General features: G+C 41.9%; 2 protein-coding genes across 2 annotated transcripts in view; one reads left to right on the top strand and one right to left on the bottom strand.

Annotated features, from left to right (window-relative positions):
- LOC138964454 (laminin subunit beta-1-like) overlaps positions 1-12,435 on the top strand; it is a 71,236-nt gene extending 58,801 nt beyond the window's left edge. The window contains exons 19-31 of the mRNA XM_070336411.1: positions 1,065-1,264; positions 2,109-2,205; positions 2,615-2,806; positions 3,368-3,548; positions 4,105-4,289; positions 4,907-5,142; positions 5,702-5,881; positions 6,237-6,413; positions 6,724-6,899; positions 7,342-7,483; positions 8,158-8,334; positions 8,649-8,805; positions 9,606-12,435. Coding sequence (XP_070192512.1) covers positions 1,065-1,264; positions 2,109-2,205; positions 2,615-2,806; positions 3,368-3,548; positions 4,105-4,289; positions 4,907-5,142; positions 5,702-5,881; positions 6,237-6,413; positions 6,724-6,899; positions 7,342-7,483; positions 8,158-8,334; positions 8,649-8,805; positions 9,606-9,739 — 2,234 coding nt within the window. The 3' untranslated portion in view covers positions 9,740-12,435. The remainder of the gene's footprint in view (positions 1-1,064; positions 1,265-2,108; positions 2,206-2,614; positions 2,807-3,367; positions 3,549-4,104; positions 4,290-4,906; positions 5,143-5,701; positions 5,882-6,236; positions 6,414-6,723; positions 6,900-7,341; positions 7,484-8,157; positions 8,335-8,648; positions 8,806-9,605) is intronic.
- Positions 12,436-12,768: 333 nt separating this feature from the next.
- The window catches only part of LOC138964455 (UBX domain-containing protein 6-like), a 7,790-nt gene continuing 1,213 nt past the window's right edge, over positions 12,769-19,345 (bottom strand). Inside the window, exons 2-4 of the mRNA XM_070336412.1 lie at positions 18,815-19,111; positions 18,047-18,275; positions 12,769-17,614 (exon numbers count right to left, since the gene is read on the bottom strand). Of these exons, the coding sequence (XP_070192513.1) occupies positions 16,738-17,614; positions 18,047-18,275; positions 18,815-19,034 (1,326 nt within the window). The 5' untranslated portion in view covers positions 19,035-19,111 and the 3' untranslated portion in view covers positions 12,769-16,737. The remainder of the gene's footprint in view (positions 17,615-18,046; positions 18,276-18,814; positions 19,112-19,345) is intronic.

Below are 19,345 nucleotides of genomic sequence, written 5' to 3'. Positions count from 1 at the left end.
GAATAAAATAGGTAGTGAAAACAAGGAAATACCAGCTGAATACCCTTAATCAAACAAAACATGTTATCAACAATACTGAAAACAGCCCTAGATGTTTATATACATTTTCACATTATCACTAAAACAACAAATACACTACATGTAGCCTACTGATGGACTGAGAAAATAAAATAAGGTGTTGTATTTCTTGAAGAGGTGTGTTTTAAGTGCTCGTTTGAATGCTTGGGGTGACTGAGAGTGGCGGATGTGAAAGGGGAGAGGATTCCATTGTGTGGGTGCGCAGAAAGTGAAAGTGCGTTGTCCGTACGTTTTGGTTTTGGTGTGTGGAATGGTAAGGATGCGACAGTCAGAAGAGGCACGGAGTTGTCTTGCTGGAGAATAGACGGTGAGGAGTTCAGAGAAGTAAGCAGGAGACGAGCCAGAAAAGAAGTTAAAGCAGAGGGTGGACAGTTTATCATATATTGGGAGAAAAACCTCATAAAGCAAGATACTGTTTTCTTTAACAAGCAAAAGGTAAACATTGATCAATCAAGCAACATTCGTATGAACTGCTGGTGAGTTAAAGGCTGCCATATTCGTAGCGTTCATTAATTAATTCATATTGTTTACATGTGCCAATAATGTTATAAAACTGTACCTAAGGGGATATAATAACGATTGGCTGTAGCTTTCGAACACAGAAAAAATTATTTCAGTATTGCAAAGTGGTGTTGATAGTGTCGAATGTAAACAGAACAGTCTCAAACGCCATCTTTGGTTTACGAAACGTCGCGAAGTGACGTCAACAGTCTAAAAATAGCCCAAGTCCTGGAGAACTGTTGCTAAACAATGCAATAAAGAATTAATTATTTCTCGTAATTGGTAAGGACTTCAAACCTAAAACTTTGCAGGAAGCTTAATTTATACATCCCCGCAACAATGGGAAAAGCCCTGGAATTAATTAAACTAATTAAATAGGACTATGTCAGCCTTTAAGCAAGCAAGCAATTCTGTGTTAGGAAATAAGAAAAACTACAACCAAATCATTTCCAGCTCTTTGAACCATGACCTCTCTTTCTCTGCAGGGTGTGTCTGTAACCCTATCGGCACTGACCGCAACGGCGGGGAGTGTGACCGCGTGACCGGTCAGTGTCCTTGCCTGCCCAACACGGTGGGTCAAGACTGCGGTCAGTGCGCCCCGGCCCACTGGGACATGGCCAGCGGCAACGGCTGTCAGGCCTGTAGCTGTGACCCCACTGGCTCTCTGTCGCTGGACTGCAATCAGGTGAGGGAGGGTCTGATTGTGTGGTGTGGGTTTTGTTTTGAATACAGTGCAATCACCCTATTAAGACTAACAAAATCTGAGAAAATCAGGTCTGAAAAAAGAGGGAGTTTTAAAATGTAGGTAAATTTATATCGGTTGTGAACACAAACTATAAAAAAAGCAAGGTCTTAAAAGGGAGGAGGTTGTTCCTATTTAGCTCCCCATCCCCATTCTTTCAATTTGTTCTTCTAGTTTATTGTTGTTATGTCCACCATTACGAAAATGTGTGTAATTTAGTATTGTTCTGGTCACGTGATATAAGCATTTGCTTGAGTGCGTGTCCTAGCTGTGTGTTTTGAACTGTTCATGCGAAGAAATTCTGAATAAAATTTTGTTTTAACCAAAAGGGAGGAGGTATTAAATTAAATTGGGGGGTCTTAAAAAGAAGTTTCGACTGTAGAACTTTGTCATTGTACAGTATTCAGATGCAAGTTTGGGATTTAAACTATGGTAGAAATCATTGTTTGTAAAAGGTAATCAACGTTTATCAATATAATGTGAACTTTGTAATGATCATGTGGAAAGGCCTTTGATGATAGTAGCCATATAAGAATGTGTTTAGTACAAATAGGGTTTGATTATGAATATTATTTACATGGATAAGTAGATGTTCAAAAACTGTATCCAGTACGGGTGTAGCCCCCCACCCCCTCAACCCCTTCCAATCCCCACTCCTATCCCCCTGCTTTTTGATCATTCATTCTTTCTCTCACTCCTCCATTATATACATACTCAGTACATGCACACAGGTAATTGGATCTTAAACTGAACTGTAGGTCAACGAATTGTATTACTGTGTTTCTAGCTGGACGGTCAGTGTGCCTGTCTGGATGGCCGCGGTGGTCGAACCTGCGGTGACTGTGAGGACTTCTTCTTTGGCGACCCCAATGATCAGTGCTTCCGTGAGTCTCTTCACTTTTCTTTTCTTTTTTGAATTGCCTTTGCGTGTTTGCCATATGCATTAAATCTTTCAGAAAAGCTGCTGAGCTTAATATTTTTGCAGGATGCATATAATCTGTACTTGAAAATGAAATTGTCCTGCATACAGAATTTTTTATTTGTGTATATGTTTTCAAACTTTGGTGTTTTATTTGTTCAGTATTGTATGGCGCTTAAACCTATAGTAGCTTTTTGCACCACATGAATATCCGTGTAATTATGATCATTATTAATCTATGTGACTTAATGCTGGATGTCTCTAACTTTTTGTCTGGATCTTTTTTTTTTAAATTTACTGGCAATCCATTTCCTCAAAAGCTTTGTTCTACTTACAACAGCATGATTCTAATCCTATTTTGTCTATGTTTACAGCCTGTGACTGTGACCCGCGTGGTTCGGAATCGATGCAGTGTGACAAGCGGACGGGTCAGTGCCAGTGTGTGGCGGGCGTGACAGGCTACAAGTGTGACCGCTGTGCCCGGGGCACCACCGGTCAGCTGCCCAACTGCGTGCCCTGTGGGGAGTGCTTTGACAACTGGGACCGCGTCATCCGCGACCTCAGAGGTGAGTTGTCTGCTCCTGTGGTAGTCTCCTGCCTAGGTGGATAAAAAGTCGGACAGATAATGATGTGCTACCCTTGGATCAACAATAAGCATGTCTTCCAGCGAGGCATCAGACGTCTTGTATTGTCTAATTCTTTGATTGAGAGTACAACCGTGGCAGGATTGCATCTTTATTAATTGTCTATTAGCTTGATGCTAAGGAAAAAATGCTAGACAAGCCCCTGCAGCTGGCTATAGGCGAATAAAACCCAACAATCTGTTGGAGACACAGCTCACCAGAATGTTGGTCATCAGATCAAAACAAAACAAAAAGCAACAACAAAACAAAATGTCCAAATTCAGTCTAATCCAAGTCGGAAAAAAGCAAAAAGCAACAAAAAAAAGTTCTGGACATTTGGTCAGATACGTTTATTTTCTGTATTATTGGTGTTCATCTGTATGCCCACTTAAAAGACCGCTTTCTTACTTTTTTATTTTCATCAAAAATCAAGACAAACAAAATCATCAAACATGGAATCACATCATCTCTGACACACAGTTCTCTCCCCCTTTTGTCTCCCAGACCAGACGAGGTACCTGGTGAACAACGCCAGGAACATCTCCGTGACGGGCGCCATCCAGGCCTTCGACGAGGAGTTCAAGACCATGCAGAACAACATCGACGAGATCCGCAAGATCCTCGCCTCCGTCAACTTCACTCAGGCTGACATCCAGGAGATTGAAAACATGCTGGAGACCATCAAGTGAGTATGGGGGAGGGGGGTGAAGAAGAGGGTGGTGAGGGATGTGTGGGAGCGATGTGATCGGGTTCCCGCAGACCACATATAGAGACATGATAACGCATCGTGGCCTTCACACGTGTGGTCGGCATTCTCTGCATGCAGGCGATCACAACAGCATTGATCAATCAGCCCTGATGGGCCTACTTTTGAACAAAAAGAGTGTAATATTGAGCAGAATGTACAACATAAAAAACACCGATCAGAGGTGATTTCTACTGGGTATCAGTCGATCGCTTAATTTCACTGTCACAGGGGTTTGTTTGCTTCAGCATTTCCAAGAAAAATCAACTCTTCTGCAACACATGAAAACCCCATCAAAGTTATTTCTGAAAATCCCAACAGAGTTATTTCTGGCAACCCCAACCGTTATTTATCAAAACACCAAGAGATATTTCTGAAAACCCCTACAGCTATTTCTGAAAACCCAGAACATAGTTGTTTTTGAAAACCCTGAGTTATTTCCAAACATTGTCTATTCGCACAGACTTTTATTAAATCAAATGAATTCGTATTTCAGACGCAACCTGACGGACAACAGCATGGACCTGAACACACTAGACGAGGAGCTGAAGGACACGACGGCCCGCGTGCAACAGGGCAACACGGAGATCACCTCACTGAGGGAAGGGGTGGAGAAACTGCGCAAACTGGCCAAGGAACTGCAGGACAACGCCACAGACATCCAGGCCAGAGACGTTGAAGGTGAGGGATCAGACTTTGTTTGGGAGAGAACATTCGTGGAAATATTTTTATCTGTGAACACCTGGCGACGAACGGTAGAAGGAGAACTGAAGATCCTGAATCATAAGTGGGGTTACCATCCAGAGACTGGCCCATAACATACAGGAGTGGAGGTCCTTCGTTGCTGCCCTGCCTGTAGCAAACAATTTTTTTTCATTTTCTTTACTTTATCATCGCATTGGTGGAAAATTTGGGTTGCTTCCTCAGTGGAAAGCTAGCAGCAGCAAGAGCCGCACTACCCAGGTGTGTGCATGAATGGGTATAATCAGCCCCTGCGCTTTTGGCAGAATGACCTAGGTCTTTTACGTGCCGTATTGGTAACACGGGGCTCGGACATGGATACCGTCTCTGACTCTGCAGATAAAGTTGACCCATGTCTGTCCCAGGCCCGGATTCAACCCCATGACCCGCGGATCACAAGTCCAGTTCTCTGCCAACTGAGCTACCGGGCCCCTGTTCTTTACATCTACATAAACATACACTGTATCCACCAGTCAATGTGCATCACTTCCTCCTGAAAACTATTTCTTGTTGCACTTTGTGTTCCACACTCAGAAAAATGTCTGTCCTTTCTTCAGGTGCTTTCAACATCACCAAGGAAGCCGAGAAACGCTCGCGCGAGGCCCAGCAGGTAGTGGACGGGACGGAAAGACACCTGACGCAGTCCGAGCAAGTCCGTCAGCGCGTGGAGGACCTGATCAGCACACGTCAGACGGACTTTGACGAGCAGCTGGACCGCAACAGACAGAACCTGGAAAACCTCAACACTGACGTTTCTGATCTCAGTGGTCGTCTTGCCAACATCAACAACATGGTATGGTTGTGGCGTGTTTCTGTTGATGGTATTTGGCATGGAAGGGGGTAGAGAAGCGGGGGTATGTGGGGGGGGGGGGGGGGAGCAAGAGAGAGTGGATAAAATGGGTATGTCTTCAAAAGTTGGTAGTCCCTTGACTGGCACTGACAGCGGGTTTTTTTCGGCAAAAGGTGTTAAACTGATTTTGACTCAAAAGTTTCATAGCTTTGTTACAACACTTACAAGTGAAACTGGGTCTCCCTGTCTCTGCGTCAGTGTGTGTGTGTGTGTGTCCCTCTCTCTCTTTATTTATTTATGTACCTACTAAGATTCAATGGAAGAAATAACATGTGTTCAGGTATGTACAACCCTTCACCCATTTACAACTTTCCCAATCTCTTCCCTTTTGACAAGAACATCTGAGTGTACGTGGGAGTTTCAGCCCACGAACGCAGAAGACAGAAGAAGACAAGAACATCTGTACAAATATATTTTCCGGTGTGTACAAAGCTTCCCTTGTGTACAGATTTTCTCATCTTCTCTCTTCTAAATACAAAAATCTCACCATTTTTTTCCCCAGGTGTGCGGAGCCCCCGGGGACCCGTGCGATGCAATATGCGGAGGGGGTGGCTGCGGTCGGTGCGGTGGTGAGAGTTGTGACGGTGCAGTCACCAAGGCAGACACCGCGCTCAGACTGGCTAAACAGGCCGAGGAGCTGCTCACCAGCAAAGAAAACACTGCTAACGCTCTTCTGTCCGATGTGAGTCGAATAGATTTTGCTCCAGATACAGTCGAATCTGTCTATAATGATCACCCAGGAGACCGACAAAAAAGTGGTTATCGTAGACAGATGGTGGCTATGGAAAGGTGAATTATATGGAAAAGGACTCGTCAGGGATCTTTCTGGTTGGTTATTATAGACAGGTGATCGTTATTGAGAGGTGGTCACCAGGGCAAGTTTAACTGTAGTAGTCATCTTTTCACACACAAAATGCAATATTGTTTTTAACCTGTTGTAAATCCAAGGCAAGAGAAATCAAGATGCAGTCATGATGGCTGAAACAATTGTTAGTGGCTCTGAATTTGTGAATTTTATTTTTAATTATTTCCTGTAGATCCAAGGAGCAAAGCAAGCTGCAGAGGAAGCCAAGGACGAAGCCCAGATGGCGTATGACGCAGCGTTCGAAGCCAAGAACATCTCTGAGAACGCCAGAACCGACCTGGAGGATCTGCTCAACAGAATCTCAGACGTCATTGGCGCCAAGCGAGCCAGGCCTGAAGATGTGGAATCGGTAAGTGATTATGGCAGTCCGTGCATTTTTGCAGCACAGTACAGTTTAACCTCTGTTTATGGACCCCTCTGTTTGACCTTGTTCGCCAAGATTTTCTCTTCTTTATGTCTGTAAATGTTTTTGCTCTTGAAAACTCACTCTTTATAGGACCTCAATTTTAAAACGACCTCCTTTTTAAGACCTGATTTTCTCAGATTAGGGGAGATTTTAAAAGGGGGGGGGGGGGGGGGGGGGGTTCCACTATACACTAAAATCACCATTCCTGGGGGGGGGGGACAAAATTTAAACTACTTTACGTGTTAATCCACAGGTTGCCCAAGAGGTACTGAACATGCGAGTGTCGCTGGATCCAGACCAGATCCGCAGCCTGGCCGACCGGATCAACAGCACTGTCCAGGGCTTGCGTAACATCGACCAGATCCTGGCCGACACGGAGAACAGCCGCGCTCTTGCGCAACGTCTCAATAGCAGCGCTGAGAAAGCCTCGTAAGTTTCTTTTGAATCATTTTTGTATCACCTCTACTATTCTATCAACTGCAGCACCGAGCAGGCCTCATAATTTGGTTGGTATTATCATTCCCCACTGTTGCTGAAAAGGCCTTGTAAGTTTCTTTTGCATAATCTTTTTCATCTCTACTATTCTATCAACTGCAGCACACTCAGTATGCCTCATAAGTTTTGTTTGTATTATCATTCCCCACCACTGTTGTCAGAATCGCAGCACAGAACTGGCTGCTTGGGTTTCTTTTGGATGATTGAAGTTGGAGGATTGTGTGCAGACAGTTTTCTGAAACCTGCAAACTGTGTTAAACCATATTATGTGCGTAGCAGGACTTTCATATTTTCAAAGCAAAAAAATTATGCTCCGTTATAAAAAATGTCAAAACTTTTGTTTTAAAGACTGACTAGAAGAAAATCCACTTTGCAGAAATGATGCACGAGAGATCCTGAAAACGGCCCAGGAGGTGCGAGACGACTTGCAGAACGCCAAAGAAGCCCAGGAGATGGCAGAGAAAGCCATCAAGCAGGCTGAGCAAGACATTGCGGATGCAGAGAGTGATTTGGCCATGGTGAGATGTCTGTTTGTTTGGGGGATGGGAGAAAAAAAGAAGGGCAGAAGTATGCTAAAGCGAGAGAATGCCATCAGGCAGGCTAAGACTGACTGACACTGCGGGCGCCAAGAGTGATTTGGCAGTGGTGAGAAGTCGTAGCTCTATGGGTGTGTGGCTGTGTGTGTGCACGCCTCTGTGTGTTTGTGTGCATGTGTGAGAGGCTGAGATAGATATCAGTGACACTTTGTCTTACTATTCAATTGTAGGGAGTCTTTTTCTCAGAAGTCCAGTTACGGACGGTAGTAAACCAAAACCCAAAAGTTGCAGAAACGAAAAATTGCGCAAGTGAAGGGCAAGGTTTACTGACATGGAGACTATTTATTTTCTGTGGTGTTGGCTTACCTCTGTAGAAGCAGAAGTTTGTTTTTTAAGCATGTGAATCTGAGGGGTTGGAAAGATGCCTTTCAGGAAAGAATAAGAATACAGGTAAACCACCCCCCACCCCCTCTTCAAGACCTTACTTTATCAGAGTTTCTATTTATAACTATTTTAAGTTGACCTCCATTTGAAGACTCACTTCATTTTGAGACCTGATTTTCTGAGATGTTTTGCCGTCTTAGGAGGAGGAGTTACACTGTACCATCATTTATCTTCTTATCAAAATTGCTGACTTTGATGAATCTGTGCTTCAGATTGGCTCCGAGACCTCTGCAGCTCGGGACATTTCTGACAAGAGCCAGAAAGTGCTGCAGGACCTCAAGGACCGCCTGGAGAAGCTCCGCAAACGTTACTTTGAGAATGACCTCGACATTCAGACTGCAGAGGAAACCATCAACAAGGCGGAAATTGCAGCAGAGGCAGCTGAGAGAGTGAGTTTCTGGTGGACAAAAGCATTGTTTTGTAGACTATGCATGCTGGTTTCAGTTTATCACGTCTTTCTTTCTTCAAAACAAACCGCTGTTTTTGTGAGTTCATTGTATAATTTAGTGGTTTTTTTTTTATGTGTTTTTGGAGTAGTTGAGATAGTTGGTTAGTTGACTAAACTCAAATATATATCTGTTCTTTGTCTTCTTTTCTTGCTACTTTTATCTTTCCGTCTCTCTCTGTTAGTATGAATGGGGAAAAAAATTCTTGACTTTCATCCATCAGATAAGTACCTCACGTTCTTCATTCCTCTTTGCAGAAAGCCAATATATTGAAAAATGATTATGAGGAGGCCTCAGCAGACCTGAACAAAAAGTACAACACCACCGCTGATGCACGAGGAAGAGCATCCAAGCTAGCTGCCAAGGCAGACAAGATCCTCAAGGACACATTAAAACAGAAGGACTCGTTAGAAAGTATGTGAAACTTTGTTACTCTGTGTATGTGTGTGTGTGTGTATGTGTCTGCTTTTGTTTGTGTGTGTGTTTGTGTGTGAGTGAGAATGTGTATGTGTGTGTGTGTGTGGTGTCTGTTTGTGTTTGTGTGTGAGTAAGAATGTGTTTGTGTGTGTGTGTGGTGTCTGTTTGTGTTTGTGTGTAAGAATGTGTTTGTGTTTGTGTGTGGTGTCTGTTTGTGTGTGAGTAAGAATGTGTTTGTGTTTGTGTGTGGTGTCTGTTTGTGTTTGTGTGTGAGTAAGAATGTGTTTGTGTTTGTGTGTGGTGTCTGTTTGTGTTTGTGTGTGAGTAAGAATGTGTTTGTGTTTGTGTGTGGTGTCTGTTTGTGTTTGTGTGTAAGAATGTGTTTGTGTTTGTGTGTGGTGTCTGTTTGTCTTTGTGTGTGAGTAAGAATGTGTTTGTGTTTGTGTGTGGTGTCTGTTTGTGTTTGTGTGTGAGTAAGAATGTGTTTGTGTTTGTGTGTGGTGTCTGTTTGTGTTTGTGTGTGAGTAAGAATGTGTTTGTGTTTGTGTGTGAGTGAGAATGTGTATGTGTGTGTATGTCAGATGTCTGCTTGTGTGTGTTCCGATTTTCTGTTCATAACCTCTGTAAATTTACCTCCATTTTAAGACTCCCTGCTTTTGAAGACCTCATGTTCTCAGATTTGTTTAGGTCTTAAAAAAGGGGGGGTGGGGGGGGGGCATGGTCGAACTGCATTATGCTGAGTGTTACTCCAACTAGTTACTATGATTAACACTTTTGTTTGGTTGTGTGTCCGACAGACATCCAACAAGACATCGGCGACAACGAGAAAGCGCTGGTGGAACTGTCAGAAGACATCGACGAGCTGAACAGACGGATGGACGAGTACCTCGAAGACATCAAGAAAAAGCACAATTACTATCGAACCTGTTAATTTGGGGGTGCCAGGGAGGGGGAAGGGGAAGGCCATGATACCAAAAAACAAACACGCTCACTTCTCTCTGAAGAAGAACTTCTCTCCGTCTTAACCTTTCTCATCATCCGGCGAAGGAATGTGTTTACTGCAGCTTTTCACTCTGTGTCTGTACAGCCGTTGTAAGTATGTGAGGTTGGTGATTTTCAGTGCTTTTGTTTATTTTAGTGCTGCGTAGCATGATATTGTGCAGCTATTACTATTGGGTATATTTGTTACCTGTAGAAAACACAGCAGCTATGACGCCTATGAGAGAGAACAGTTTCTTGAGAAATAGGAGGTTGTCTCCTGATAGGGACCGGTGTTTCTTTTTGAGAAATTGGCTCCAGAAATAAGAACAGTATGGTTTTTCTCACGCATAATCAAAGAACGCGCCTTCAGCGAGGAAGGAGGGGAGAGGATTCTGCTGAAAAAGATGATGTACATCCCATTTACTTTTTCTATGCATTTATTTTTGTATAAATGTCCATTATGCATTTTGTTATACATATACTACAGCTGTTCAGTCTTCCAGTGCATCCAAAAGTGCCTTAAGAGTTGGTCGATATTTTCTTGCGACGGGTGAATCTCGTGTTTCACTCTGGGCTGAAGAATCGCTTACTCTCTTGTGTATTCCTCACCAGCGTTAGCTTGCAAGCCATAGCATTGCCATTGAGAAGTAGGCTTAGTGCGGAACTCATCTTTACTCTGGATTTACCAAGTTGGCTTTGAGTGATTTACCTTACCCAAGACATTTCTAAAGGTTGATTTGTAGGATTGACTCAGATCTGCGTACCCATTTGTGGTTCACAATTTGTAAGAGCAGGGGTGTTGCTTAGATCTCTTTCCTTTGGCGAATTTGCCGCAATTGCCATACAATTTTGGCAATTTTCCTGGAAGAAGTTTCAGCATTTTGCCGACCACCGGCAACAAACGACATCCCTGAAGAGTCAACAAAAAGGTCACATTTGGATCTGTGCATGTTTTCACAGACTTGAGGTAACAGACAAATCTTGGTGTAGATCTGCGCATATGTATACAGACGCCGTAGTGAGTGCATAAGCCGTATTTTAGATCTGCGAGATTCAGATGGTGGCTATTGTCAACTTGTTGTTCATTCTTTTGTTTTCACCCCAGCACTTTTACATGCGTGCATGCGTTACATTGTACATAGAATCTTAAGAGTGTGTGTTCAGCTTTCTGTGCGAAAAGGGGGCTGCACCCAAAATGTAATGTTCGTCATTGTTATTTAAAAAAGTGTATGTTCATAATGTTCAGATTACTTTTTCATTATCTACCTGCTGTTGTCTACTAAGTATTTGTGTTGATTGTGTTATACATCACATCTTCCTTTTTCTTTCTCTTTTATTTTTTGTATCATTTATTTATAAAATACAAGCATACCTCTGAAAAAGTAAGCAGTTGAATGCAAGCTTTTATCCCATGATAGATGAAGGGTATGTCGAGCAATGCAATAGTTCGTCCAAGTTTGGAAAAAAAGGAAAGGCTTTTGCTACATTTTCATGTTAGGAGTCAGTTCAAGATGGGGGAAGAAAGACTTCTGTTAACCTTTTCATGTTAACCTTTGACGCAATGTAGACCAATAGAAACCGGTGTACTGTCTTACTTATTTTTGTTCCTCTTCTGGCCCTGGTTTTTGTGGCCTTGCCAGAGTAGTGAATTTAGTCGTTAAGATCCGCCCAAAGTAGCCAACGAACAGCCAGAAGTCATGGTGCTATTATGTACGTTGTTGTATAATACTCACTGAATAGCCCAGTGCACTGAACTTGGTGTACAGTAAATGTTTTTGAAGGGACCTTCACCTGTTCCCCTTTTTTGTTCCTTTGCTCTGAAAAGGGCATTGGTTAGATTTGTGTTTTAGCGCAGATTTTGTATTCAGAGTTTGGCCAGTTTGATCCATTGTTTTGATACCAAAAATTAAACCCATTCCTATACTGTCCAAAACTTCCCTAACCAGACTAGCTATTTTGCTTGTTGTTATTCTGAGATCAGATTTATTATAATTTCCTCCCCTTCAGAACATTGACACCTGCTTTGATCAAACATTTTTCCCGCGTGCTGAAGTCAAACTGATATTCAGAAATGTACACAAAGTCGAACTACAGTTTTCTTGAGTAAGCATGACGTTTTCATCTGAACTCGTGCGGTTTAAGATCAAATGGTTAGGAGTTAAGTTGTGTATACTTGTATCTAAACAAAAGCTTCATTAATGTTGTACCACTATTTATCAAAAACAGGGCAGGGGTGAGAGATTTGCGAAGCGACTGAACGAAATGGCATGCCTATGTTAAAAAGAAAAAAATCAGTAAATAATCACATGTGTATGATCAACCTGTATGCAGTGACATTAATCGGTTTACATTGTGTCATGATTATTTATAGATCTGTGTAAACAGTTACGCCATTTAAAAAATCTGTCATATTCTGAATCTCTTACTTAATCTGTTTTTTTGTTTTTTTGCACCATTCTTTTTTTGTACCCGATCCCATCGACTTTGAACATTGTTCTTGATTTTACATTTATGCTCAATAAACACATCACCTTCACTGCTTAATCACAAATTGTGCTCGATTGTAAGTACACAAAAATCCAGTGTATTTTTGATGTAAAATGTATCAGTGTCACAATTAAATGAAACCGCCTTTTTTAAATTTAAGTGTCTGCTTCTCTTTTTATTTGTTGAAATGAGAGAGAGAGAGTGAGAAAGAGAAAACATGCATTTGTGTTTTTTAAGTTCTAAGTGGAACAGTTACACGACAATCATAATAAATGTATGCCACAACAAAATCAATATAAACTTCTTTTTTTTAACTGCATTTTGTCTGGTAAATGCCTGAAAAGCACAAGAGTATTATTTAAAAAAAAAAAATGACCTCAACAAACCAACAAACAAAAGCCAATGGATATCTGTAAACTGCGTACAAGCGCCTGTCAGAAAGCATATTTGCAGTTAAAATTTATATGCAAAAAATCACACGGATGCAAACAGTACCATTTACCAATAATGCTTTATTTTTCACCCACAAACATAACAATTGAAATTTTGCATTCATCTTGCACTGCAATTTTCATCACATGTAACCATTTGCACACAACAGAGAATCTTTTCACCTTCCGGATTATCCTTCTTAATAACTTATTACAGAAGCACAACTTAAAGAATTTCTTTCTTTCTTTATTTGGTGTTTAACGTCGTTTTCAACCACGAAGGTTATATCGCGACGGGGAAAGGGGGGAGATGGGATAGAGCCACTTGTCAATTGTTTCTTGTTCACAAAAGCACTAATCAAAAATTTGCTCCAGGGGCTTGCAACGTAGTACAATATATTACCTTACTGGGAGAATGCAAGTTTCCAGTACAAAGGACTTAACATTTCTTACATACTGCTTGACTAAAATCTTTACAAAAATGGACTATATTCTATACAAGAAACACTTAACAAGGTAAAAGGAGAAACAGAATCCGTTAGTCGCCTCTTACGACATGCTGGGGAGCATCGGGTAAATTCTTCCCCCTAACCCGCGGGGGGTTAAGACCTTGACCTCATTTTCTCACTTTCTTTAAGGTCTGAAAACTGGGGTTCCACTGTATTTTGCTGTTTTATTTACTGATCTATGTAAGTTGAGGAAACTGTGCGACCAAAAGCTACCCAGAACACAGGAACACTTTTGGCATCTGCACATCACAGGTACCACTTCAAATCAAACATGCATGCTACTTAATCGATGTTGAGTTTCCACATCAATTTTTTTATCAAAATTGGGGAAAGACAGAGGGGGAAGGTGCAAGGATAAGGGGAGGATATTTTGACTTGAAAACATCAATGGAATGATCATTCAAGGATTCACATCAAGAGAGATACACAATGATTTAACCGCCTCAAAATAGGAAAACATTCATAATATTACTACACCACAATGAGTATCAAATCAACAAGTTAATTATTTGTTTCTACAATACTGCAGTTTTCATACAGATTTTTTGTTTCATCCTTTTTCAAATGAATCCTAAGTAAATTAATAATAAGAAGAAAAAATTACAATTTGTCCGAAAAAGCCCTCTGAAAGCAAGCAATTACAAAGCTACATAATATATAAATGGACAAAAATCATCTGGTTTCAAAACAACTTTGCAATTTATATACAATCATCAAACAATGTCCCAAACAACAATAAATAAGTTCTCTTTAGTTCACAATTCTTATCTTTGTCGTGTGCATGTGTGTGTCCTTAACCCCTTCACTGCCACAGTATAACAGTATTTTGGTATTGCTGTGTGCCAGGGCAAAATTTCGCTTTCTTCGGTAGGTTCACTAATCTGTTCACTGCTCGATCATTTATTGAGATATCTCTTAGATCTTTGGCATGTGTTTTGCTTATAGATACCCTTGGCTATTATAGGATGACATAATCATTCACACATATTTATATCTGAATTTTTTGTACTATCAAAAAGAATACTATATGACACATATGAGACTTATGAGCAAATCTGCACAGTTTGCATCCTTGAATCTGTGCTTACATTCACCAAAAACTGAAAAAAGTCTGTTTCCCAAGTATCGCAATTCACTTTATTCCCTATCTTCTTCTTTGCCAAACTTCAGCTGCCTGTACACAGTATATCAGTAATCACAACCACATCAACCACAAAAGGGTCAGTAATTTTCAGAGTCCTGTTTGGGTTGCTTTTTTCTGGGAAAAAGCAAGGTACCATACAGTACTGCGCTAACCATTTTCTCCCTTTTCTCTGCATAAATGTGTTCATGTTTACAAGCCCTGAGACTTTCGCTGCGAACTTCAGATTGTTATCAAGTGCACACATTTACATAGGGGTGTTCGGACACAGAGGAGAGTCTTACAAAGTTGACTATGGGAAATACATCCCTGGCCAAACCCAGGTTCAAAGTCAAAGCAACGCCAACTAGGTACAAAGCAAGCTTGCTAGCAACTGAGCTACAGACCTGCCCCAACGCTTATTCTTCAAACTCCACAAAACTCTATCAAGCATGAATTCTCCCTTGCTGACCCATATCCCCAAAAGCAAGTCAAAGCTACACAGGGGCAGCAGTTTCAAAACACAGTCTGTGTAAAACTAGCTGATAAACCAAACAGTACAATACAAACAAGAAACAAGAGGCGAAGCCTTCACGGCTCACGTAAGAAATCGACAAACAGTAACACAAACTCAATCACTCCGTCACACATACACACACACAGTAAGCATACTGTCGCGATATAACCTTGAACGGTTGAAAACGACGTTAAACACCAAATAAATAAAGAAAGAAACGGTAAGCATAAGTGATACGGTGTAAGAGTGCGAGACACTAGATCTAGCTGTCTGAAGCCTACTTTTTAGTACTTACGGGGACACGACTGACAGATGGCCAGATCGACACTGCACTTTCGACAGCGCTGCCTCGCGCAGACACTGGAAACACGCTGTGCAGATTAACCTGTAGGAAATCTCCTTTGGTATCTTCTTTATCTATTTTTCTGGAGCTACGAAACCGAACAATGTGAAATCGTGTTCTCCGAATCGGCGAACTGCAGCTTGGTGATAACTGTATCTATACCACAATCCTTCACGCGATCTGACCTAACCTTGACCCCTGACCTGGTCTACATACCATATGATGATACACGACACAAACCAGTCAGCTGTTTTTACCCCCCCAAAACCCCCCACCACCCGTTTTCTTTGGATACATAATTTAACTACATACGTGCCGACGAAATGTTGATCATTGCTTCAATACTTTGAAGCTGTTGCTTGGATAATAACCAGGTAAAATTAGTATTTCGGTGTTCAGTCAAATGTTAAAGTTTTTATCACATACACACACCCACACACGCAAAGACAGACAAAAGTTAGCATCGCATAGGCTACACTTACGTGAGCCAAAAATGCAATTTGACAGTAAAATAGATCACACCCTAAATGTTTGTACTGCTAAATATGGCATTAATCAATGTTTGTACAAATCTTTTAACTCAAGAAAAACAGTTTACCAATCCCATCCCCAGTGAAAACTTCACCTGACACACACACTAGAAGTACAAGGGGTTGAAAGGGGGTGGAGTGGACTTCAACTTGAAACAGGAATGAAACAGATTATGTTTTATATTACTGGGCATATCTCCATCAAGGTATTGGCTTTAGAAGTACATGTGTAATACTAATAGACCCATTCTTCTTTTTTACTTTTATCTTTTTTTCTCTCCCTTGTTGATAGCATAACAATTTCAATGACCGAATCTACTGCTTGATTGTCCTTTTGTTCAAAAGCCCATCATCAGTAGACACCACGAGTACACTTAACCAATTGATTTGATTGAAGGTCTACTGTACACAAATGAATTGCTCACTCAAGAAAATAAAGTTCTCTATGTCATTTCCAAGTACTCCTCTCAGTCTCAGTCATTTGTAATTTGATCAAATGTCCCCACAAAAAGAAGGGTTATTTGGATGTTGTTATTGTTGTTGTTGTTTTTAAAAACTGAAAGCTCATTACAGTTAAACTCACAACTGTGTTTGACTAGCTACACTTCTATGAGTCAAAAACACTTCCCGAGACAAATTCTCACAAAATATCAAAAGAAATATATCCATAAAAAAAAAATACGGGTAAGCCCACACATCGTTTATCACATAAGCTGTAAATTCCACTGAATTCCACGGACACATGCATCAAAGGGTGAAAAAGAACATACTGAGCTTGCAAACAAGTGTTATCAAAGTTTACCACTTGAACTTTTAACCAGACAACACTTAAAAAGTGATAGCTGTAAGAAAAGCCAAAACCGTTTTGCCCTATAATCGTTTTTGTTTCTTTTCTGGAAGGAGTTACATTTACACGAAATGGAAGTAAAGCTGAAACAAGAAGGCTTGAAAAAAGTAGAGAAACAACAGCTGTAGAGCTGTATGTATCTATTCCAATTAAAATCACAGTAATCACTGCATTGATTGAATCAACGCCATCACTTCAGGCTTAAGATACGAGCCGTCTTTCTGTGCTCCCTTCTGGGCTGTAATGTCTGCCTGAACTTCAGCGTCCCAGGAAAAATTCACAACAGCCGCTGGCGCCAGACCTAGTTCCGCCAAGGTGACATTGTCTTCCGTTAACTTCTGCCCCGTGGCGGTGGTGAGGTTGAAGGGCAGCCAGTCTATTAAGTTCTCGCCCACAAACTCCCTCACGGCGGAAAGTTTTTCGCGAGCCTTGAACACGCCTTGGAGAAGAATGCCGTCGGGGAATCGAACCCGGATGAGCGTGAAGCGGTATTTCCTCAACTCCTTCAGCTCGTCGCGCTCGCGCATGGCTTTGGTGCGTAGCATTCCTAACTTCTCCACCGCCTCCTCCTTCCTCTGCTGCTCCTTCTTCAGCTCGGCCGGAGACACGTTGTAGAACTCGTCTGGAATCTCAAACTTGGCCGCCTTGCCAGACGGATGGAAGACTTTGAGGGCGCGGTCCAGCTGCGGTTTGATGGGTTCCGCCGCCAGGAGAACCTCCTTGATATTCTTCAGCCGCTCGACGTCCTTGCACATCTCCTCGCTCAGCACCCAGAAGTTCTCCTCGTGGTCCTCGTGGGGCAGGCAGCGGATAGTGAAGCCCGCAGCCTGCAGGAACTCCTCCGTGCCCTCCAGGCTGCGCACGCGTTCCTGGAAGGCTTTGTTACCGATGCGGATCTTGTGGAACTTCTCCTCGTCGGGGTTGTTGATGACGTTGTCCAGGTACTTGAGGAGAGTTTCAATGCCCACCTTTACCTTCTCCGGGTTCTTGTTCAACGTGTGGATCATGATGGCTGACGTCATTTCCGGGTCCTCTGCCAAACTGGAAGGAAGGGAAGGTAAAGTGAGCCACAGCTGAGCAAAAGAGGAAGATACTTGTAAGTTGTATTTGTTGGTCTTGTTTGGTCACTTCCAGCCTTTGAGAGTAGCATTTAAACCCCAAGTTTTTGTCACTTCAAATGAACCATACTTAATCTGTTGAGACTAGGGTAACTATCAGTATGATAAAATTACATATGTATAAAATGCTTTAACATTGAATGAATGGTTGAACAATCCCCCCCCCTCCCCCCCAACTCTTAATGTGCAATGAATTGCAACATTAAAAAAGTTTCAACAAGCAATCAGAACAAAACCTATGCTAGACAGTCACTTTTTTATGACAATGTCACAAACTTCATGTACTCGTAGCCCTGTATTGCTGGCCAAAGGAAAGCTCAGTCCAAAAAGTGCTGGGCAAATAAAGTGTGATTACCTGCTGTAAAGAAAGGCGTGAATGTGAGCCTCCATCTCCTCTTTCGGCAACACTTCAGGTCCAATCTCCGGGCAGCAGTACAGAACCTGTGGCATCATGGGAGCACCATCAAGAATAACCTCCCTTGGGCTAGCCTGTGCAGCTTGACCAGCCACTTCCGCCTCAACAAGTTTTCGCTTTTCGGCTTCGATCTCCGTCCGCATGCGAGCTCGCACCACCACTGCGCCATCTATACAGAAACCAAGACAGAAAAATTAAGTTTTCTACAAACTGGTTTTCTAGTTCTACACAAAAAGTTTTCTTTTTTCTTACTGACGTACATGTAAAAAGATGTATGTCATCACAATGTTACTTGTTAGATAGCTGAGTATTTTACATGTGAATTCAAGTACTCACTCATGTCTGAAGCGTACACAGAATATTGTTCATGTTGATGACCTCTAAAACCTATTGCCTGTCCTCTAAAGCAAAATAGCTTGCCGCAAGCCAGGCATGTATGCAAGAGTGACTGCTTTATTTTGAGCTATAAAACCCCTCAACATTAAACAAACCAAAAAAAGTTCACCAGAAAACAGCTGTAAGAAAATCTAATTGGGACAATCTACTCTATTACGCCTTAGAAACTATCTGAAAGCCCGAAATTGCGTTCTCACATAACTTATCAGCCTTGACATCAACAATCCCAAACTTTAAATGTTATTTTATTTTCATTTAATTGTTTTTAGTTTGTTTGGTTTTTTTGGCTTACAACACACAATCAAAATATACCTTTTGACTTGGTCTCAAGCCTGGCCAGGGCAGCGTCAGCAGCTTTCTGGGCCGCTTGTGGATCAACTGGCCGCGCTCTCGGAGTAGGTCTACCGCCTGACGCTCCATCCCCAGTGGAATGATGTCGCGTTCCTGGAGCGTCCAGTCGATGTCCTTCACCAGCCTTCTTGAACTTGACCTCCAGCTTTCGCTTCTGGAAGAACCTCTTGATTGCCGACATTGTGCACTGTGTAGTTAAGAGTCTGGTTCACGTTCAGCGGAATGATTTATTGATTTATTCTTCCTTCTTGGTAAGTGCTGCACACAGTCACAGAGAAAAAAGTATTAATTCAGTGTTATAGCAGTACTGATCATATCATACCATGCAACCTGAAAGAGCTGCCCTAAGGCTATATACCAGATCAAGACAATTGTGAAAGTGACATCACACTCTGATTTTATTTACTGATTTAGTACATTGTACTGACGGGCGCAGTGGCAAGACGTCGGCCTCCTAATCAGGAGGTCTTGAGTTCGAATCCCGGTCGCTGC

This window comes from Littorina saxatilis, linkage group LG4 (genome assembly GCF_037325665.1).
Source record: "Littorina saxatilis isolate snail1 linkage group LG4, US_GU_Lsax_2.0, whole genome shotgun sequence".
In the NCBI taxonomy this organism is placed as follows: Eukaryota; Metazoa; Mollusca; class Gastropoda; order Littorinimorpha; family Littorinidae; genus Littorina; species Littorina saxatilis.
This window is presented reverse-complemented; position numbering and strand designations above follow the sequence as displayed.